The following is a 24,409-nucleotide window of genomic DNA, read 5'->3' as shown; positions in this document are numbered from 1 at the left end:
AAGGGACCCAATACCTGAGACGATAGGTCTTCCCAAAATAGGGTCTAAACCTTTGTGGACCTTGGGGAGATGGTGGAATATGGGTGTGACAGGGGAAATAGGGACTAATTTTTCAGTGTCTTTGGTAGAGAAAACCCCCAGAGATGCCCCCTTATTGATCAAGATCATGAGTTGTTTTTTGAAAATATTGGTGGGGTCATTTTTGAGGGATTGATAGGTACATGTATCCCCTAACTGCCTGAGGGCCTCTTTTTTATAAATATCGCTATCTAGCACCACAATTGCCCCCCCTTTATCGGCATTTCTGATGACAATAGATGTATCATCTTTTAAAGATTTCAATGACACTCTCTCTTGTCTAGTGAGGTTATCTTGAAATGTGGTCACTACAGGGGGGACTGTGGATGCTAATGAAAATAGATCTTTTTCTACCAATTTCTGAAAAAGGTCCATACTAGAGGATCTAGATTGTATGGGATAGAAGTTGGAAGAGGAAGTGATGGTAATATTCCTCATTCCATCTTGGCCATATTCTTGTATAAAATCATGATTTTCCCTTGCCAAGTCCTCCAACTCAGTGATGGCACAAACTTCACGAAATGTGGATACAGTACCATATGAGTCATTCAAGTGGTTGATGTCAACCAATTCATCGTTGCTGGAGGAAGGCTCATCTTGATTGAAGAAATGTCTCTTTAAAGTTAAATTGCGGATGAACTTATTTATGTTGAGAACAGTTTCAAATGGATCAAAATGAGCGTGCGGGCAAAAGTTTAAGCCTTTAGATAAAAGGCTGATGTCATCTGCGGTGAGTGGCCTTTTTGATAGATTGATAACATTCGATGTATGTAGATAAGGATCTAAAGACGTATTTTTTGTTGTTACTTCCGATGAGATCTGAGTCGGTGTTGGCCATCTGAATGACCCGCGGTGTCTCCTTCCTCCCCGTCTGGTAGCCTTTTTCCTTTTCTCCTGGTGAATCTCCTGTTTTTCTTGGGGGCCTCGTTTTTTGATGCCGATTGTACATGAGTGTTATTCCCTGATCGTGGTGTTTGTGGATACTCTAAAGATGTATCCGATGTAAGGGGTAGAGATGTATCTGTCGCACCCGTCTCTGGGTCAGAGAAGCTAACTCGTTTTTTGGGATGTTGTCGATGCCAATTGTTGGCTTTTTTCCATGTGTAGACGTTTTTAGTCTCATAGTCAATCTGATCCCGGAGCAGCTTGTCCTGTTTGCCTTTAATGGTATCTGTTTCTATTTTGTCAATTTTCTCATTTAAGTGTTGGTCAAATTCAATGAAGGAGGGCGTTTCTTTGAATGGAAGTAAATCCGTTTGTAGTTTAGAAATGTCCTCATGTAGTTTGTCTAATTCAAGGGATTTGGAACTGACAATAAGTTTCATTAAATCAAAAGAACATCTTGAAAGCGTGTCAGTCCATTGTTGCTTAAGGTCTTCATTATATAAATCAAAGGTTGGAAATTTTTTGATTCGGAGACCCCTGGGAATTCGTGCAACATCGATGTATTCGTTTAAGGTGGTCTTTTCCCAGTATGCCCTCACTTCCTTTACCATCAATTTTTCTAATTTATGGAAAATAGTTTTGACCGAACATGAAGTATCCTCCTTAGTATTTTTTAAAGTGGCTTGTGCATCATGTCTGAGAGGATTATTGTTCAGCTGTCTAAGCGTCCGGCTGAGAGGGGGTAATTCCATGTCTGTTATAAAGTGCAATCTGTCTGTACTGTATACAAGTCCATATAATGTGAAGAATATACAGGAGAAGTTCAAAATAAAAGAACTCACCGGGCTGGCTGTATTTCACGGAGACAATTGACAACAAAGAGAGAGCCGCTCAGGTGTTAGTTCAAAGGGTGGTGCTGGTCAGATCCGCCGTCCAAGCTATGAAGAATCCAAAAAAGTAGACCGCACTCGGGAAAGTAAGATGAAAACAATCAAAACTCCTTTATTCTTCTTCGGTGTAGCAGACAGACAGTACAATGCACATAACAGACGTGCCCGGTTAACGCGTTTCACGAATTAAATCGCTTACTCATAACCATACACTGTGGAGCTGTGGAAGCCGACGTACATTTGTAGGTAAACCAAGGAAAAGGGAGGTGACCGAAGAATGTAATTACTTGCACCTAGAATTAATTAATTGATGAGAAACAGATGTAAGTTCAGCAAGTCCACAGTCCCACGGTGAAAGGCAGATAGATACAAAACTCCTTCACCCAATGTTTCTCTATTTTCGAGTGTATTCTCTGAATTATGTATTTTCAATTAATTACTTCTAATTAGTGAGTTTATACATGGCGATTTTGGTGTCAGTTTAGATACATCTGCAAAAATTGGGAACCTATAAACTTTTTTTCGGTATTCATCCCCTGGTAAGCGTGACTATTTATGTTTTACACCTTATATATATTTTTCATACGAGTCGTCCTCATTAATATGTCAATTCACATTTCTATTGTACCTATCACTCATGATTGTTTACCATTACAATTATTTTCTATATTCATGAATTCATGAGTTCATTTTTTCATTTTTTCATTTTTTCTTCATTTTTTCTTCATATTTTTTCTCCACACTTTTCACCATCACTACTTCATTTCATTCATGTGGTTTTAGTGCATTCTACCATTGTCAATATTGTGGTTTCTTTTCCCTCTTTTTTCACCAGCATTTTTTATTTTTACTTTTTTTTACACATTTTTATATTTTTTATTTTAACCTTTTTTGGGATCAATATCAGTAAATATATTTGGTATGTTATTCCAATTTATATCTTTTTTACGCACGATTTTTTCACATAGTTACGATCCACATTTTAAAGATTCTCTCCACACACTGAACGACCATTTTTCACATACACTGTGTGTTTTTTCTATCATGTCTACGCCACCGGGGTTTGAAGCATTCAAAAACATTTGATGATAAAGAAAAATAGTTTTTTATTCATTTTTTGGTTCCTGATTTTTCAGCCATTGTTTTATATTTCATATATGTATATTTTATTGTATTTTTTTGTATTTTTCATCAATATGGTTTTATATCGTTTGTATGTATACCTCCATTCCCCCACTGGGTGAAGGAGTTTTGTATCTATCTGCCTTTCACCGTGGGACTGTGGACTTGCTGAACTTACATCTGTTTCTCATCAATTAATTAATTCTAGGTGCAAGTAATTACATTCTTCGGTCACCTCCCTTTTCCTTGGTTTACCTACAAATGTACGTCGGCTTCCACAGCTCCACAGTGTATGGTTATGAGTAAGCGATTTAATTCGTGAAACGCGTTAACCGGGCACGTCTGTTATGTGCATTGTACTGTCTGTCTGCTACACCGAAGAAGAATAAAGGAGTTTTGATTGTTTTCATCTTACTTTCCCGAGTGCGGTCTACTTTTTTGGATTCTTCTTTACACCCCTAAGTGAACATTGTCCAAATTGGGCCCAATTAGCCATTTTTCCTCCCCGGTGTCATGTGATTCGTTAGTGTTAGAAGGTCTCAGGTGTGAATGGGGAGCAGGTGTGTTAAAATTGATGTTATCGCTCTCACTCTCCCATACTGGCTGGTCACTGGAAGTTCAACATGGGACCCTCATGGCAAAGAACTCTCTGAGGATCTGAAAAAAAAATCGTTGCTCTACATAAAGATGGCCTAGGCTATAAGAAAATTGCTAAGACCCTGAAACTGAGCTGCAGCACGGTGGCCAAGACCATACAGTGGTTTACCAGGACAGGTTCCACTCAGAACTGGCCTCGCCATGGTCGACCAAAGAAGTTGAGTGCACATGCTCAGCGTCATAGCCAGAGGTTGTCTTTGGGAAATAGACGTATGAGTGCTTCCAGCATTGCTGCAGAGGTTGAAGGGGGGGTCAACCTATTAGTGTCCAAACCATATGCTGCACACTGAATCAAATTGGTCTGCATGGCTGTCGTCCCAGAGGGAAGCCTCTTCTAAAGATGATGCACAAGAAAGCCCACAAACAGTTTGCTGAAGACAAGCAGACTAAGGACATGGATTACTGGAACCATGTTCTGTGGTCTGATGAGACCAAGATAAACTTATTTGGTTCAGATGGTGTCAAGCGTGTGTGATGGCAACCAGGTGAGGAGTACAAAAACAAGTGTGTGTCTCCTACAGTCAAGCATGGTGGTGGGAGTGTCATGGTCTGGGGCTGCATGAATTCTGCTGGCACTGGGGAGCTACAGTTCATTGAGGGAACCATGAATGCCAACATGTACTGTGACACACTGAAGAAGTACATGATCCTCTCCCTTCAGAGACTGGACCACAGGGCAGTATTCCAACATAACGACCCCAAACATACCTCCAAGACCACCACTGCTTTGCTAAAGGTACAGGTGATGGACTGGCCTAGCATGTCTCCAGACCTAAACCCTATTGAGCATCAGTGGGGCATCCTCAAACGGAACGTGGAGGAGCGCAAGGTCTCTAACATCCACCAGCTCCGTGATGTCATCATGGAGGAGTGGAAGAGGACTCCAGTGGTAACCTGTGAAGCTCTGGTGAACTCCATGCCCAAGAGGGTTAAGGCAGTGCTGGACAATAATGGTGGCCACACAAAATATTGACACTTTGGGCCCAATTTGGACATGTCCACTTAGGGGTGTACTCACTCTAGTTGCCAGCAGTTTAGACATTATTGGTCGTGTGTTGTTGTTCTGAGAGGACAGCAAATTTACGCTGTTATACAAGCTGTACACTCACTACTTTACATTGTAGCAAAGTGTCATTTCTTCAGTGTTGTCAAATGAAAAGATATAATAAAATATTTACAAAAATGTGTACTCTTGTGAGACACTGTGTGTGTTTGTTTCTGCACTTCTGTCTGCGGGGGGCGTGCCACAGACGGGCTGCTTCTGCTGTGATTATTCACAGCAGAAGCCGATTGGCTGGTACCGGGCACTGGATGTCCGCCGGCACTCGCCGATCCTCGGTAAAACACACAGAACAGAGATCTACTGATGTAAACAAGGCAGGTCTCTGTTCTGACGGGGAAGAGATGGATTTTGTGTAACAAAAAAAGCTGTCCACTGCCCCAACCTATAACCGGCCTTCACAGCAAGAAGCACATGAAAGGGAAACGCATGCAAAGAAAATTTCCAGCTCAACATACCGACCAGCCTGCAACCAATGTCCTGATCCTGTCTGACAGTTTTCATAAAAATCAGGGGTTTAGTTTGCACACATTTGGAAATACATGTGTAAGCTGCAGAGCTGCTCCAAGGCATCCCTTTATTATCTGCAGTCCTAACACTTGTAAATTTATGAGAGCCTCCATGGTAGAAGCACATGCATTATAATGGATAGGCAGAGGCAGGTGAGCCTGGAGAGTGCCCACCCCTCCTTAAAGGCACAGGGGTGCACTGGACACCCAGCACTTAGCACCATGGCAGCAAAGGTGTCCAGTGTGTCCCCTCACCAGTATTACATCTGTAACGAACAACTGGCCAGTATAAATCCCATAGTTTGTAGACGCTATACCTTTTGTGCAAACCAATCAATATACACTACCGTTAAAAATTTTGGGGTCACTTAGAAATGTCACTATTTTTGAGAGAAAAGCACTGTTTTTTTCAATGAAGATAACATTAAATGAATCAGAAATAGTCTAGACATTGTTGGAATTGGAATATCTGCATAGGTGTACAGAGGCCATTTCCAGCAACTATCACTCCTGTATTCTAATGGTACATTGTGTTAACTAATAATGTTAAAAGGCTAATTGATGATTACAAATCCCTTGTGCATTTATGTTAGCACAGCTGAAAACTGTTGTGCTGATTAGAGAAGCTATAAAACTAGCCTCCCTTTGAGCTAGTTGAGTATCTGTAGCATCAGCATTTGTGCAACGGCCCCACCCCCTTTTTCTCCTCAGACACGAAGCCACGGGCCTGCTCCCTTGCCCTCTTCATTGGCTGACTGACTTTGACGGCAGCGGGAGCTAATGACGCCATGCTACCGCATCAGCCAATGAGGAGGGAAGTCCCAGGCAGCCAAGAGACACTCCTGCAACATTGCTGGATCTAGATGGAGCTCAGGTAAGTATTGGGGGTGCTGGGGCGGCTGCTACACACAGAAGGCTTTTTATCCTAATGCATAGAATGTATTAAGATAAAAAAACCTTGTGCCTTTACAATCACATTACCTTAGCCGCAGACATAAGCGGGTGGGTGGGTGGATGCATATGTCTACATAAAGTGACCAACCTCAGGGCAAGCAAGTGGCAAGCATTCCACAAAGTCCAGTGTTCCCATTTCCCCCACTTTGCTATATCCGTGTCACTCACTCCATATTATACTGCCTGATGATGCAATCTTTGGAGTGATCACGTGACAGTCAGCTCTTCTGTCTGCCATCCCCGTTCTATGAATAATTGCACACAAGTAGGGGATAATTTGCTTTAGATTTTTTTCTTTCAATATCCGGAAATCCAAGAGATCAGCACTCCATACTAATTCTGATCTTTTACTTTTTTCTCTTTGCGTATTAATGAAGTGTTTCGAGAGAGACCCTGCGCAGTAGGAAGCGATCCGATTACAGCCTAAACAAGATGAATGCGCCCATCCTTACCAACACAACGCTCAATGTAATAAGGCTTGTTGGTAAGTAGAAGTCTGTTGCTGATTAATTACCTTGTACAAGCTTCCCTTTTAATTTATACCACACGTCTCGGAGACGTCTGCACAGAGAAATGACAAGCAGGTAATGTAAACACAGTCTGTCTTTTTCATAATTAAATTCTGAAATTGGAATTACTGTCTTACTTTGTTACAGTTATTAGAACAAGCAGAGCAGTCATTGGGGGAGGGCTGCAGCTGTCTTTATAAGGAAAGCGTGTTGCCATTTGTCTGTGCAATTAATTAGTCATTTCATTTATTTGTTTTATTAGAGGCATTTCATTAAGTATCTGCCATAAAAGCTGAATACGATGCACAAAAACTTTAATTTAGGCCTGGTTCACGCCTGTGCATTTTTTAGTGCATTTTCAGTTTTACAGAAACACACTACAGTCCATTTAACATGGTTTCCTGTGGCTCACGTTCACATCTGTGCATTTTATGGAAAGGGCCAGGGACTTTTTTTTTTTTTGGTTCCATAGACTTCAACGGATCAAAAACCTGTATTGAAAAACGCAAAATGCACCTGGATTATGCAAACTGAAACCTGTATAGGTGTGAACCAGGCCTTAAATATATTCTTATAGCCACAAAGAATATAAATCTACTTTGTTTTCTCCAAATGACTTTATAAACCCAGATAAAAGTAGCACTGACATTATCGCTGTGCTGTACATACCCTGTGCAGAGAGCAGAGCTGTGGGAGGGACCTAACCGCTCCCACACACTACGGCTGCCTGCAGAAAACTACAGGAGGGGGTGGAGACAAGACCAGTCACCCTGCACCAGCAGAGTGCAGCAGTGACTGGTTTTTAGTACAGGAAGATCCTGCACAGAGGTGACATTTTATGCTGGATTATGGCACAGATGTGATTATTATTCACAAAACCCAACAGTATTCAACTAAGAATACAGATGGCTCATGTAGTTAGACAATGTTTTCTTTTCACAGAGATCAGCTTTAACCACTTGACCTCTGGAAGATTTGCCCCCTCATGACCAGGCCATTTTTTGCTATACGGCACTGTTATTTTAAATGACAATTGCACGGTCAAGCAACGCTGTACATAAATTACATTTGTCTTTTTTTTTTTTTTTTTCCCCCCAAAGGTGTTGACCTTGCTTTGTGCACTAATTCAAATCATTTGGTGGAGGGGGGATTATGATGTGTGGGTGTTTTTCAGAGGATGGGCTTTGCCCCTAAGTTCCAGGTATGGGAGCTCTTAAGGCATCAGCATAGCAAGACATTTTGGACAAATTCATGCTCCCAACTTTGTGGGAACAGTTTGGGGATGGCCCTTTCTTCTCCAACATGACTGTGCACTAGTTCACAAAGCAAGGTCCATAGAGACATTTGATGAGTGAGTTTGGAGTGGAGGAACTTGACTGGACTGCACAGAGTCCTGACCTCAACCCAATAGAACACCTTTGGGATGAATTAGAGCGGAGATTGCAAGCCAGGCTTTATCGTCCAACATCAGTGCCTGACCTCACAAATGCGCTTCTGAAAGAATGGTCAAACATTCCCATAGACACACTCCTAAACCTTGTGGACAGCCTTCCCAGAAGAGTTGAAGCTGTTATAGCTGCAAAGGGTGGGCTAACTCAATTTTGAACCCTACGGACTAAGACTGGGATGCCATTCGAGTTTGAGTGCTTGTAAAGGCCGGTGTCCCAAAACTTTTGGTAATATAATGTACGTTCTTCTTGTTGCTTTTCAGCAGCTGGGTATTTTGGTGGTACCAACTGTCAATATGCTGTTTTCTACATTGATGCTGCTGTAACTCTTTGTTCAGTTTTATGTATCACCATCAGGAAAATGTAACCAAATGGTTATCGCTAAATAAATAAAACAAGCTTTTATGGTCAGCTGTTCACAAACTTTTGGCCAGGGTCATTTTAATAAATGGACACACCTGGGCACTGCCCAGGGGCCTGATGTGCAGGGGGGGGGCATGATCAGGGCCAGGAAAAAGGAAAAGGTGGTGGCAGGTGCTGTGTTGGGGGGTACACTGGCAATTGTCTGCTAGTGATGCTCTTTGTCTGGAGTGACTGCAATGTCACTTCCGTCAGAAGGAGCAGCGGCTGGCTTCTGCTGGAGAAAGGATCCAGCTTTCTCCTCCAGGGGGGCAGAAGAGAGCCGGCACTGAGAACTCACCTCAGTCTCAGCGTGGGAAAGAAAGTATGAGCTCCTTTCATTGCAGGTGGGAAAAGCATTTGTGATCTGTGAGTACAACTCTAATGTCAGGGCCATTGTGATGGGGACACTTTGATGGGGAAACCTAATGTAAGAGGTCACTGTGATGGGGATACCTGATGTACACTATATGAGGTGTGTCTGAAAAGTTTGGTGAATGATCTGATATCTTAACAACAACATGGGACAGGTGTGTGCGCATCCATGTGGCTATCCAGAGACACGTAGAGAAGCGCCACCTAGCATTGAGTACACATGACCGTCAGGGTAAACCCGCTGCAGACAGTTGAAAATAGTCCGTGTGAGAGGTAGGGTCACAGTGCAGTGGAGCAACGAGTGAACATCAAGTTCTGCTACAAATTGGGGAAACCATCAACGGAGACACATTAAAAGTTTGGTGCAAGTGTACGAGAAGGAAACCGTAAGCAGAAACTGTTTTTGCGACTGGTTCAAATGCTCTTGCAACGGGAAGGAAACTACTTAGGATGAGCTACGTTCCGATCGGCCATCTACAAGCAGAACCCCAGACATGATCAAGTGAGTCTAACAAATTCTGGTTTGAGATCATTGACTGACTCTACGATTGATGGCGGAGAAATTGGACACGGTGCTCACCATCGTCCGCAAAGATTTTGGGTAAGATTAAGATCTGTTCCCGGTTTGTGCCGCACCAGCTGACAGACGAACAGAAAGAAAAATGTATGGAAACCTCAGGAGATTTCATTACCATGTGTGACCAGGATCCATCCTTTCTGCGAACCATTGTCACAGGGAATGAGACCTGCTGCTACCAGTTTGATCCGGAATACTAATCTGGCACCTGCGGACTTCTTTCTATTTTCCCTCCTGAACAACGTCATGAAAGGCACATGTTTTGCGGTCGAAGCGGAAATCCAACAATGTGTGACTGCGGTTCTGCGATCGATTCCTAAAGAAGCCTTTGCTGACAGCTTCCAGAGGCTTTGAGTGTTGTCGAAAGTGTTTTGTGAAGGATGGCAATTATTTTGAAGGCCATTAAAGGTAATTTGTTTGTATCATCTGTTTTGTTTGATTTTGGATACTATTCACCAGACTTTTTAGACACACCTCGTACGGGTACTATGATGGGGGAACCTGTTGTAAGAGGACACTGTGATGGGGATACCGGATATACACTATAGAGGCACTGTGATGGGGGAACCTGATGCAAGTGGACACTGTGATGGGGAAACCTGATATAAGAGGACACTGTGATGGGGGAACCTGATGTAAGAGGACATTGTGATGGGGATACCTGATATACACTATAGGGGCACTGTGATGGGGGAACCTGATGTAAGTGGACACTGTGATGGGGGAACCTGATGTAAGTGGACACTGTGATGGGGGGAACCCGATGTAAGTGGACACTGTGATGGGGGAACCTGATGTAAGTGGACACTGTGATGGGGGGAACCTGATGTAAGAGGACACTGTGATGGGGGAACCTGATGTAAGAGGACACTGTGATGGGGGAACCTGATGTAAGAGGACACTGTGATGGGGGGAACCTGATGTAAGAGGACACTGTGATGGGGGAACCTGATGTAAGAGGACACTGTGATGGGGGAACCTGATGTAAGTGGACACTGTGATGGGGGAACCTGATGTAAGTGGACACTGTGATGGGGGGAACCTGATGTAAGTGGACACTGTGATGGGGGGAACCTGATGTAAGAGGACACTGTGATGGGGGAACCTGATGTAAGAGGACACTGTGATGGGGGAACCTGATGTAAGAGGACACTGTGATGGGGGAACCTGATGTAAGAGGACACTGTGATGGGGGAACCTGATGTAAGAGGACACTGTGATGGGGGAACCTGATGTAAGAGGACACTGTGATGGGGGAACCTGATGTAAGTGGACACTGTGATGGGGGAACCTGATGTAAGGGGGAACGGAGATAGAAGCACCTGATGCAGGCTGGTAGGGGCCACAGTGCAATACTTTGCCCAGAATCCCATAATGCTATTAGGATGGCACTGCTTTTGGCCATACATGGAGTGTATATATTTGTATGTATGGATGTTTCATCATCATTGCACGCATTATCTGCTGCAGACATGTTTTAAACCGTTTTTATTTTATTTTTTTTAGTCTCTTATTTGTGAGAAATTGCTGTCTGAATTGCTCTATTATCTTCCATTATTTATAATTTCTAACTGATACATCTGATATTTAGAATGCCTTTCCATTCAGTATCTTTGTATTAGAAGTAATCAGCCTTAAATATTACAATTAGGCTCTGGTACAACATGTCCAATGTGGTTAAGAAAGCAAAAAATCAAAATGTATTATGACTGATGTAATGGCCCTGGAGAACTTCTTAGGTGATCTATTTGTATTTTGTGTCTCTGATTACAGAGTTTTTTTTTTTTTTATTCCCTCGTCTAAGATTTTATACTCACCTAAATCGGCCTCATCAGACTTAAAGGGTAACTTCACTTTCATGAAAAAAAAAAAAGATGTCAAATGAAAAAAATAAATAATTTAGCTTATACAATATTGAAATTTCATGTTATTAAACGTTAGCTTTCTTCTTTTCAATCTGCAGAGTTGTAATTTTCTGTAAAATGCAATGCAGTATGGCTACTTGGAGGTGTTCTGTATACAGGTAGTGTCTGATGTTACCAAATGTCTGCACTACATAGAAGTAATTGTAAGTAGTAACATTTTAGGCACCCTCTGCACAAGAAATTACAATTTTGGGGAGTTACTCTACAAAGGGTTAAAGGCTCCATTTTTATTTATTTAAAATAATAAACACATTCTTCTTACCTGTTATGTGGTTTTGCGCAGAGCAGCGGCGATCCTCCTCTTTTGTCGGGTCCCCCGCCAGCGCTTCTAGCCCCTGCTAAATGTAGCTTGCCCTGGGGCCACCTCTGTATGTCTATGGGACACATAGAGCGTGGCTCAGCCATGCCCCCCGCTCCCTTTTCACTGGCTGTGATTGACATTCCCATTGGCTCCCGCTGCTGTGTCCCAGCCAATGAGGAGGGAGAGACCAGGGAGAGCTGAGTTTCTCATGCACATCGCTGGATGGCTCAGGTAAGTATTTGGGGGGGCTGCAGAGGGAGCTGCACACTGAAGGCTTTTTAAATTCATACATAGTTGTCATGAAGGTAAAAAACCTTCAACCTTTAGAACCACTTTAACCTCTTAGCACTGAGAGTATGCAAATATGCTGCCTCTTGGCGGGTGAGCCTTGACACAGAGAGGCCGCATATTTGCATACAAAAGTGTAAACAAATGTGTGCCGAGAGCGTGCTCCCGGTACAGTTACCGGCGCCTAAACGAAAGCTCCCAATTGCCACTTGCGATCAGGAGCTTTCCGATCAGGTGACCGTTGTGACAGCAGTCACAGTGGTCATATGATCATAAACCCCTCCTCCCGGCATCAGAAACCCCTTAAAGGACTGGGAGACGTGGTGTTAAGGAGTTAAATACTTCTAAATGGGTTGCAGACACTTCAGCTTTTCTCATCAGCACACTTCTATTATAATGAAAACAGACCCTCCTATTAAGAATCGGTACAAAGGTCATAGTGAAACAAATGGCTTTTATTTCAGAGAAGAAAAAAATGGGAATACACAAAACAGGTTAATGCAATGCACATTGATCACGCAGAGGGGATTGCTTGTTTTTTCAATAAAAGTGGAGTTACTCTTTAAGCCCCGGTTCACACTAGGGCGACCTGTGAGGCGACCTGGTCGCCTCACAGGTCGCCGTAGGTCGCCTCCCATAGGGAAGCTGCGGACCCGTTCTAATAGGAGCGACACAAGTCGCTCCGACTTAGAATAAGGGTCCGGAGCTTCTTTGGGGCGACCAGGAGGCGACCGCCATAGACTTCAATGTTATGAAGTCCGTGGCGGCCCCTCCGAGGTCGCGGCGCGCTGCTCGCACCGCGACTTCCGAGGTCGCGGTGCGAAGTAGCGTCGCCCCGATGTGAACGGGGCCTTACAGTGACATCCTCCCTTTATATTCCTTATATCATTCTAAATAATTCATCTTCTCTTTCTTTTTTCTTTAGGAAAGTATATGCAGATGATGACTATATTGAAACCTATCGCCTTTGATGTGATTCACTGCATGTCGCAGCTGTTTGATTACTATCTGTACGCCGTCTATACGTTTTTCGGAAGAAATGATGCAGTATGTTGTACTTTTTTGTTATTCCCAACCTGTCAAAATTGTATGTTTATAACTGATGACCTTGTTAAAATTGTTATTTTTTTCCTTTTATTATAATTTATTATAAGTTCAAATATATTACCCAGGAAGTTTAAAGTTTGTATATCACAACCAGTGTCAAGGGAGTAGAGGGGGAGGAGCTAGTAATGCCAGTGGGGGAGCTGAGAAGAAGAGGATTGGGGCTGCTCTGTGCAATGCCATTTCACAGAGCATGCAAGTTTAACATGTTTGTTTTAATTTTTAACAAATCCTAAAAACATAGCTTTACTATCACTTTAAGAAATGCAATACTCTTTTTCTCTCTGGTGCTGCCCCCAAACAGACTTTCCTGCTCTGTGTTTCAGCACCAGTCCTCTTCTAACTTGAATGACACCTAGGGAAATTCAGACTACTTCTGGCTTTCAGGTCATTGATCCGTGGCCTGAGCTCTGAGCACCTCTGCGTCCACAGCTGTTAGATCCTGGCCAGTTATGATCAGGAAAGCAGCAGAAAAAGTACTGTGTGTACTCATTATGTCTGGCCTCAGTGTAGGCAAACATCCGTGATATAATAGACCTCTAATGTCTCCATAAAGAGATCCTGTCACCCACAGATTACTATCACATCAGCTAAAGTAAACAAAGATTAATCAAAGCAGAACTACACTGCATCTGAGTACAGCAAACCAAAGACACGATTTAGTTCATTTTTATAATGAAAAGCAAACTCATCCATCCATGTCTCCATGCTTTATTTTGCAGAGAAATCACACACCCTAGCATTTCTGGCCGTGGTCATCTTTTGTAAGGGCAGATGATTCATATAGCATTGATTTCCAGGAATCCATCTGCCCTTAGCTCAGGCATGCAGGCAGGAGGGTGTGCTTAGATTGAGAACCCCTCCCCCCCTCCTGAAGTCTCCTGGGATGTATGACATAATTTGCCTGGAAACTAGGAAGTAACTGAAGAAATGTGAGAAAAAGTTTGAAAAAAGTAAATATGATATACCTTCCAATCTATTTAGTAAGTCTAGCAGCATACGTATTAAAAATAGGCAGTGTTGATTGAGAGAGTGAAGTTCCACTTTAAATGAAAAACTATAGTCTTAAAATTATAAAAATGAATATACCAAAAATGAAAGACCCTCCACCCTGTGCGCGTGAACGTACGCACACCTAGAACATGCGTTTGTACCTAGAAGGCGAATGCGTAACACACATTAACGCACTGTCACACACAGCGAAAAGATATCAATATCTCTAGGGCCATCATTTTACAGGTAACCTTAAACTGACATAGTTTTTAAACCATCGCCTATAGTCAATTTTGGGTATCACATTTTTTTTTCACCTTTTGAGTGCTTTCAAATAAAAGACATGACATTTTGTTTTCTGTTCACTCAACACAGCCTTGTCTTTTAAATTTACAAAAGATTTGGAGATTAAATTAGATTTGTTTGCAATAAAATTAACTTTGGTTACTGAAAATATAGGTTTGAAAGACACTTACGTGGCAAATTAATTTTCAGCTACCATCATATTATTTTATGGATGCTCTGCATTCATATTTTCAATATTTGGGTCTTCTGCTTTCAAATTTACAATATTTTAGGAAATCTGGCCAAATATGCAGATTGTAAATTGTATTTGAAAAATGAGGAAACTGACATGGCAGCAAAAAGGTTAAATAGTTGAGTCACTTACCTGGGACAACATGCACCTAGCAGACTTCTGCCCAGCACACTCATTTACTGTATTCAAGGATTGAAAGCGAGGCACCAGGATTTTTGTTTTTTTGTTGTTTTTTTTTTTTTAGGGGAAAAAAAAACAGGAAATGACAACTGTTCATTGTTACCTATAAGACGGCTCTGACTGGGATCACTGATTTGCTGAAGACCTTCGGCCTTTTGAGAATCTTTAGCATCTGGGACACTTCTGGGTTTAAGGGATGCCTGGTTCTCTGTGGCGGGCTGTGGATATTCCTGTTTGCTCACATTACTACTGTGTTCTGTAGTTAGATGACAACAGATGAACAAAGTGCAGATTGTGTATGAACACATTATCAGCACCAAGGACCGCTCAGAGAATACTCTTTTTAAATAAAGGCTTCAATTGATACTAAACACACACTGTTTACTTTACATTGTCCCTTCTGTTTCTGTATATGGATGATGGCATTCTAATTATTTTAATTAAAACAAAATGTACAGTGCCTTGTGAAAGTATTCGGCCCCCTTGAACTTTGCAACCTTTTGCCACATTTCAGGCTTCAAACATAAAGATATAAAGCCCCGTACACACACGCAGATCGTCGTCATACAAACGTCGGCGGACGAAAGATCTGCCGATTGTATGCGTGTTAGTATGGTGCCTCCGACAGCTGTCTGCACACAATCCGCGGACAAGAGTCTTTCTTGCAAACATGAAAATTTTTGTCTGCAGACACCAGAACGGACGATTGTTCGCCTGTCAGTACAGAAATCAGCCGACAGACCGCAGATTTGCAAGACTGGGCATGCTCAGAAAATAAAAAACACAGGGAAAGTTAACCATTACATGACATCACTTCTGCAGTCAGCTGAAGTCTGCGGACAAAATTCTTGTGCTGTCCTTGTGCTGTCTTTGCACTTTTCAACAGACACCGACATCCCGGGGAGAAAAGACGAACATTTGTATGACGACGATCTGCGTGTGTGTACGGGGCTTTAAACTGTAATTTTTTGTGAAGAATCAACAAGTGGGACACAATCATGAAGTGGAACGAAATTTATTGGATCTTTCAAACTTTAACAAATAAAAAAACTAAAAAATTGGGCGTGCAAAATTATTCAGCCCCCTTAAGTTAATACTTTGTAGCGCCACCTTTTGCTGCGATTACAGCTGTAAGTCGCTTGTGGTATGTCTCTATCAGTTTTGCACATCGAGAGACTGACATTTTTGCCCATTCCTCCTTGCAAAACAGCTCGAGCTCAGTGAGGTTGGATGGAGAGCGTTTGTGAACAGCAGTTTTCAATTCTTTCCACAGATTTTCGATTGGATTCAGGTCTGGACTTTGACTTGGCCATTCTAACACCTGGATATGTTTATTTGTGAATCATTCCATTGTAGATTTTGCTTTATGTTTTGGATCATTGTCTTGTTGGAAGACAAATCTCCGTCCCATTCTCAGGTCTTTTGCAGACTCCATCAGGTTTTCTTCCAGAATGGTCCTGTATTTGGCTCCATCCATCTTCCCATCAATTTTAACAATCTTCCCTGTCCCTGCTGAAGAAAAGCAGGCCCAAACCATGATGCTGCCTCCACCATGTTTGATAGTGGGGATGGTGTGTTCAGGGTGATGAGCTGTGTTGCTTTTATGCCAAACATAACGTTTTGCATTGTTGCCAAAAAGTTTGATTTTGGTTTCATCTGACCAGAGCACCTTCTTCCACATGTTTGGTGTCTCCCAGGTGGCTTGTGGCAAACTTTAAACAACACTTTTTATGGATATCTTTAAGAAATGGCTTTCTTCTTGCCACTCTTCCATAAAGGCCAGATTTGTGCAGTATACGACTGATTGTTGTCCTATGGACAGAGTCTCCCGCCTCAGCTGTAGATCTCTGCAGTTCATCCAGAGTGATCATGGGCCTCTTGGCTGCATCTCTGATCAGTCTTCTCCTTGTATGAGCTGAAAGTTTAGAGGGACGGCCAGGTCTTCGTAGATTTGCAGTGGTCTGATACTCCTTCCATTTCAATAATATCGCTTGCACAGTGCTCCTTGGGATGGTTAAAGCTTGGGAAATCTTTTTGTATCCAAATCCAGCTTTAAACTTCTCCACAACAGTATCTCGGACCTGCCTGGTGTGTTCCTTGTTCTTCATGATGCTCTCTGCACTTTAAACGGACCTCTGAGACTATCACAGTGCAGGTGCATTTATACGGAGACTTAATTACACACAGGTGGATTCTATTTATCATTAGTCATTTAGGTCAACATTGGATCATTCAGAGATCCTCACTGAACTTCTGGAGAGAGTTTGCTGCACTGAAAGTAAAGGGGCTGAATAATTTTGCACGCCCAATTTTTCAGTTTTTTATTTGTTAACAAAGTTTGAAATATCCAATAAATTTCGTTCCACTTCATGATTGTGTCCCACTTGTTGATTCATCACAAAAAATTACAGTTTTATATCTTTATGTTTGAAGCCTGAAATGTGGAAAAAGGTCGCAAACTTCAAGGGGGCCGAATACTTTTGCAAGGCACTGTAAGTACCTTCTTCCTAATCGATATACAGCTGTTACACGACCCTGCTCTTTCCCAGCCTGTCTGCAGAGAAACATAAGCAGAAGGCGCTTTTAGTCCTCTGCTGCTGGTCACGTTTAAAGAAATAATATCAATAAACTGTTTTAAGTTCTCATACAAATATATATTTGAAATCAAATCTTTATTATTTTTTGGCAATAACATGGTGTTGGCAGATTTCTGCCAGTCACAGGCCATGTCACGCCCTTCCAGCCTGTGTCTTAGAATGAGAGGGAGGTGAAGCCTGCACCAATCTACATGTAACATCCTGCCCCCATTGTGTTTAGCTGGCTAGTGGGGATGGAGTGTATACATCCACATGTGTGACTCTGTAGTCACATGGGCTGCTCAGATGTAATAGGGAGGAAATTAATACAAACTCACTGAAAACTGAACATGGGCAGAGTTGCCACCACAACTGCAAAATCCCTAGCTGAATTGGTGACATGGACAGAAGGTGGAGATGGAGAGCAGCCAGATCAACCAGATTTTTTGCAGAAAACAAATCTCATAGTGACTGACTGAGTATGAATAGCATGTAATACACCATTTATTATTAGTTTTTATGTTGTGGGTCTAGTGAAACTTTAAGGACAATTTTATGGCAGTTTGTAGGTGTGGGGTAGTGCTGCGCTACCTCTTGCGTGATAAGTGGTATATCTAATCAAAAGCAATCAAAGATAAATAACTCTATAGATCAGAAAGGCAATGTAGACAAATAAAATACAGACCTTCTCATAAATACATATGCAGGTAAACAAGGTATACAACTGAAATGTCGATAAATAATCAATAAATATGGCAGTGCAAAGATAAAGTGCTATGGATAGTCCAAAAACTGGTTGGACACAAAGTGTGTAGTGCTATGATTGCCCAAAGTGCCTAGTGCTAACGGATAAAACGCTGGTACAAGGTACAGATTAAATAATATACATATTAGTGCTGGTAAATACTGTACGTGTGTAAAGTGACCGTGCTGATACTTACAAGTTTTCAAAAAACAATTTTAGCTGGAGAAAAAGTACATAAATACACATATTCCAAAGGTGATAATCGTAAGTACGCCTTGTTGCAAAATAAAGGCAGTGGTGGTGGATAAATAGGTTCAAGTAAAGTGCATAGTGCAGGGATCTTGGGAATGAAGAAAGTAAACGTGAGTCTCTTCACTTGTGATTTGGTGTGATAACGGTGCTTTGTGCTAAGCCAAATGCTGGGTGCTGGTGACAATGAATAAATCCGAGGTATACGTGTAAATGGGCGTTACCGGGTACCTCCAAACAGTGCAGGTGATGGACCATGAGGGGGCCTCCTAACAGTTTGGTTGGTCTCTCACCTGTCACTTTCATGTATAAAGCCTATAGGTAAATATGGCTGCAGGGTTCCAGCGATGGGTCGCACAGCGGCTCCCCTGGGTTGTAGACCTACGTCGCTGGACTCCTAGCTGCCGGAGGCTCGCTCCTGCTGTGTTTTGACACAGCGGGAGTCGGGCCGGGGGAGGAGAGGCGGCGATTGCCGCCTCACTTCCTCGATTGTCGGGGAAAGTGTGAGAAGATCCACCCGCTTGTGTAATCAAAGCAGGCGGATCTTCTCTGTGACAGACAGGAGGAGATCACAGGATTCAGCATAGCTGAACCTGCGATCTTTGTCTGTGTCACAGAACCCCCCTCCCCCCACACACGTCAGTAAGCATGAGGCATACATTTAACCCCTTGATCACCAACAGTGTGAACCCCTTCCCTGCCAGTGTCATTACAGTAACAGTGAATATTTATTTCACTGATTACTGTAGTAATGTCACTGGTCCCCCCAAAAGTGTCAAAAATGTCATTTAGGGGACCGATCTTTCTGCCGCAATGTCGCAGTCCCGCTAAAAATCGCAGATCGCCGCCATTACTAGTAAAAAAAAAAAAAAAATGGCAAATCTTTGCCGTAGTTAGTAAACACGATAACTTTTGCTCAAACCAATCAAAATACGCTTATTGCTATTTTTTTTTACCAAAAATATGTAGCAGAAAACAACTTGGCCTAAAATGTTAAAAAATTTAGATTTTTTAACTTTTTTGGGGGGGGAATGTTCTATATCAGAATGTGAAAAATATTGTTTTTTTTTTTTTTTCTTCAAAATTGTTGCTCTTTTTTTCAAAAATTAAAAATCGCACAGGTGATCAAATACCACCAAAAGAAAGCTCTATTTAAAGAAATACATTTTAGCCTAAATATATGACAAAAATTTAATATATTGGATATTTTTTATCAGTCAAAGTAAACAATTTCAATTGTTTGCCAAATTTTTGCTCTTTTTTTATTCATATCGCAAAAAAAAAAAAAAAACGCAGAGGTGATCAAATACCACCAAAAGAAAGCTCTGTTTGTGGGAAAAAAAAAACCTAAATTAAGTTTAGGTACAGCTTTGCATGACCGTGCAATTGTCAGTTAAAATCGCGCAGTGCCAAGTTGAAAAAAGTGGCCTGGTCCTTGAGCAACAAAATCTTCCGGGGCTGAAGTGGTTAATTTTTACATCAAATTTCAATTTAGTTTTAGTCATAGTCTTTTGACTAAAATGCTATTTTAGTTTTAGTCCTGTTTTAGTCACCTGAATTTTTAGTTTTAGCCCCGGTTCACACTTCTGCGTGTGCGGGGTTCGCATGTAATGTCGGAGCGCACTGCTCCGACATTACATGCGATCAGCTGTGCGGTGCTAGTATAGCCATACAGTTTGTATGGCTAAATTCGCATCGCACCCGCAGCAAACACGCACAGGAGGCATTTTTGCTGCCGCATCAGGATCGGATCGCACAGCGGTTCACACTTGTGCGATCCGATCCTGTGCGAACTGCACGATCGCACTGCGATATGCGATCAAACTGGGGGTGTCGTTAAGATTACATTGACACCCCCAGCGTATCGCATATGGCAGTGTGAACTGCCGGGGGTGCGTGTGCGATGCGGGAACAGGCTGCGAATTCGCAGCCTTCCCGCATCGCATATATGTGAACCGAGCCTTAGTCCTATTTTAGTCGACTAAAATTGTGTTCATTTCGACGACAAAATTAACACTGTATTTGACACGAAATCTGCCATTTTATTTTCACTCCTTCAGGGCAATTCATATGTTAATTTTTTTTTTTAAACTGGAGTTGGGTTGCCATCCTAAGCAATGTATGTGCAAATCTGCTCTACTTATCTGCAGTGAATAGAAACACCAAAAATATTCTTAGAGGATATGTGCGGATCTAAATAGATGTACCATTAAAAATCATAGAAAGGAATACATTTAGACTAAATTTCTCATTTTAACACTAAAAATGGCCCTGATATTCTTCTCTTCTATTCCAGTATGAATCCACTGGGCTTGGTCTGAGCAGCAGTCGGCTCAGAACAACATTAAACCGAATCCAAGAAAGCCTCATTGATTTGGTAAGATTTTGTCAAGTGGGTATAAAATGTACATTTTGGTTTCTTTTCACACAGATGTTTTCCTTCTAGAAGACCATACCTGATGTTGTATACCATGTAATTATGACATTTCTGTATTTAAAACAATCTCCTTATGGCTGAAGCACTCTCAACATCTATTAATAATAATTTTAAACTGTGCAGTACTGCTCTAAACCTTTATATAAAGCCAGAGAATGAAGGGTTCAGCGTAAAAGCCTTTTTTTTTTTATTATTGAGAATTGCTTGAAGGTGGTGTGATGTTCTCTGCTTAAGTGCGGAACGCTTGCAGGAAGAAATTCATGAAATCATTAACTAATGTTAACAGATGCTTACCTTGTGGCATGTTTTTTATTCAACACATGAGTGCAGATGTGATTTAAGTTGATACAGTGCCTTGAAAAAGTATTGATACCCTTAAAACGTTCCACATTTTGTAATAGCACAATCAAAAACATAAATGTATTTTTATTGGCATTTTATGTGATAGACCAACACAAAGTGGCAAATATAAATATCTAAAAAGTGTGGCATGCATTTGTATTCAGCCCCCTTTACTCTGATACCCCTAACTAAAATCTAGTGGAACCAATTGCCTTCTGAATTCACCTAATTAGTAATTATAGTCTATCTGTGTGTAATTTATTCTTAGTATAAAAACAGCTGTTCTGTGAAGCCCTCAGAGGTCTGTTAGAGAACCTTAGTGAACAACCGCATCATGAAGGCCAAGGAACACACCAAACAGGTCAGGGATAAAGTTGTGAAGAAGTATAAAGCAGGGTTAGGTTATGAAAAAAAAATATCCCTAGGTTTGAACATCTCACAGAGCACTAATCAATCCATCATCTGAAAATGGTCAAACTATGGCCCAACTGCAAACCTACCAGGACATGGCCGTCCACCTAAACTCACAGGCTAGGCAAGGGGAGCATTCATCAGAGAAGCAGCCAAGAGGCTCATGGTAACTCTGGAGGAGCTGCAGAGATCCACAGCTCAACTATTAGTCATGCACTCCACAAATCTGGCCTTTATGGAAGAGTGACAAGAAGAAAGAAAGCCATAAGAATTCCCATTTACAAAGCTATGTGGGGGACACAGCAAACATGTGGAAGAAGGTGCTCTGGTCAGATGAGACCAAAATTTAACCTTTTGGCCTAAAAGCAAAATGCTGTGTGTGGAAGAAAACAAACACTGCACATCACCCTGAACACACCATCCCCACCGTGAAACATAGTGGTAGCAGCATCATGTTGTGGGGATGCTTTTCTTCAGCAGGGACATGGAAGCTGGTCAGCGTTGATGGGAAGATGGATGGAGCCAAATAGAGAGCAATCTTAGAAGAAAACCTGTTCGAGTGTACAAAAGACTTGAGACTGAAAGCGACGTTCACCTTCTAGCAAGACAACACCCCCAAACATACAGCCAGAGCTACAATGGAACAGTTTGGATCAAAGCATATATTAATGTGTTGGAATGGCCCAGTCAAAGTCCAGACCTAAATCCAATTGAGAATCTGTGGCAAGACTTGGAAATTGCTGATCAGCCGCTCTCCATCCAATCTGACAGAGCTTGAGCTATTTTGCAAAGAAGAATGGGCAAACATTTCACTCTCTAGATGTGCAAAGCTGGTAGAGACATCCCCAACAAGATTTGCAGCTGTAATTGCAGTGAAAGGTGGTTCTACAAAGTATTGACTTAGGGGGGCTAAATATAAATGTAAGCCAAACTTTTCACATATTTGTAAAAAAATATTTTGAAAACCATTCATCATTTTCCTTCAACTTCACAATTATGTGCCACTTTGTGTTGGTCTATCAAATAAAATCCCAATAAAATACATTTACGTTTTTGTTTGTAACATGACAAAATGTGGAACATTTTAAGGGGTGTGAATACTTTTTCAAGGCACTCTATGCATATATGTAAGGCAGGCCATACATTATACAATTTTCCTTTAGATTTACCAAAACCCTATATAATATGAGGTCAAACCTAAACACTTTCAATTAATATCAAGCAGGCCCTTGCACTTCATAGTTTAACGTAAACATACAAGAAATTGAATAAGAAAATGTATCTAATGTATGGCCAGCTTTAGCTGTCGTTTTCTGCCAAATGATTTGGAATTTTGTTCAGCCACTATCCTGGTTCATGCACCTCTGTAGACAACACAGCTAGGAATGTGACACCTATTCTTCTGTTATACAATGATGGCGCCTTCCTACCCGTAATAACACTGTGTAAGGGGGGGGGGGGGGGGGGCAATTGATCTGTTCCATCCACTCAGGGCTCAAATTACACTCAGATCCATGCTATATTCTGTGCAGTGTGTGAAAATTCCTGTACCCCCCCCCACCACCACCTTCTTTTAAAGTGGTTTCCAACCACTTTAAATATAATATGCACTTGCAGCCCCTTGTCAGTTTAAATGGCGCTGATTGTAGGCAGGTCTACTGTAGGAAGAGCACATTATTAGCAAGTAACATGCACATCCTTTCTAGGGCTTCCTTTCCCAGCACTGATATCGGCCTCTTGCCATGCTTTGTACGGCTCAAACTGAAAGAGGGAGATGAAGCATGGGTAGAGGAGCCAGCCAGTTGTTTTGCAATGCTCATTTGCTAACCAGGAACGTTCTGCTAGCATAGTGAGAGAGCAGAGTGAGAGAGAGATCAGCTTTGAAGTTTGAATGCTCTTCTTTGTATGTAGGTTTTTGGTGGCTCAAACCAAGTAATTGTGACTTTATGGGCAAGAGTAAGAGGAGTAGTATAATATAAAACAATTTATTTTAATAGTTACAGTATAATACAAGGTTTGTAGTGAATGGGTGAAGCCCCATTTGTGCCAGAAGTGCGAAAGTATTAGAAGTTAAGTGACAGGTGAAAAATGGGTGACTTTTGAAAGGATATTTAGCGCTGTTGTTCCATATGTCTTGGAACTTGATTCAGAGGAAAGGTCAGATGGGTTATCCTACGCGTTTCGGCCGTATAAGGCCTTTTTCAAGGATATGTCACCATTTCTCTAAATAACAAATAATAAAGATAAGACCCCTTGCACAAACTCAAATTAGAATTATGCAATGTGTTCCATATTTATATGTTACATACATCTTTTTTGTCCGTTCCATGTACGGGTGCCTTCCACCGGATTTCTAGGTTGTATCAGGAACTGTGCTGCTTCTAGAATGATGTGATATGGTATGGGTTATTATTATACCTCCAAATTGGAGGAATAAATATAGCTTTGAAAAAAAATAATTGTGCTTATTTAAAAGTAATAATGAGTGGTAGAATAAAGAATATATTTACTTGTAGGCTAAACAAGTAACGTTTTAGCCGTGTTGGTAGGATCCAACTAGGTTCCCTCAAGGTTCTGGACCTTGGTGACTGGAATGAATCAAAAAATTAACAACTAGTAAAATGGGTTTCACCAGAATAAGGATCAATAATATAACTAAAAATACATAAATAAAGGTTTTCAATTTGAAGAGTTTGGTGAAAAAAGGTAATTTATTTCAGGTGAGTAAAGTTGGTGGTAGTTGTGTAAGTTGGAGACTGATTGGTCTCATTTATGTAGTCAGGTACTGGAAGGAACATACAGCAGCGTAACTCCGGGTGTTTCCTCTCCCTCGGATGGAAAGAATGAGAACCTGGGA

At 41.6% G+C, this 24,409-nt stretch overlaps 1 protein-coding gene across 1 annotated transcript in view; it reads left to right on the top strand.

Annotated features, from left to right (window-relative positions):
* VPS50 (VPS50 subunit of EARP/GARPII complex) overlaps positions 1–24,409 on the top strand; it is a 428,941-nt gene that overhangs the window by 380,635 nt on the left and 23,897 nt on the right. The window contains exons 20-22 of the mRNA XM_082258038.1: positions 6,533–6,639; positions 12,903–13,024; positions 20,659–20,739. Of these exons, the coding sequence (XP_082114164.1) occupies positions 6,533–6,639; positions 12,903–13,024; positions 20,659–20,739 (310 nt within the window). The remainder of the gene's footprint in view (positions 1–6,532; positions 6,640–12,902; positions 13,025–20,658; positions 20,740–24,409) is intronic.

This window comes from Pelophylax lessonae (assembly GCF_965119305.1).
Source record: "Pelophylax lessonae genome assembly, chromosome: 5".
NCBI lineage: Eukaryota > Metazoa > Chordata > Amphibia > Anura > Ranidae > Pelophylax > Pelophylax lessonae.
Note: the sequence above shows the minus strand (reverse complement) of the source record. Positions and strands in the feature narration are given on the sequence as shown.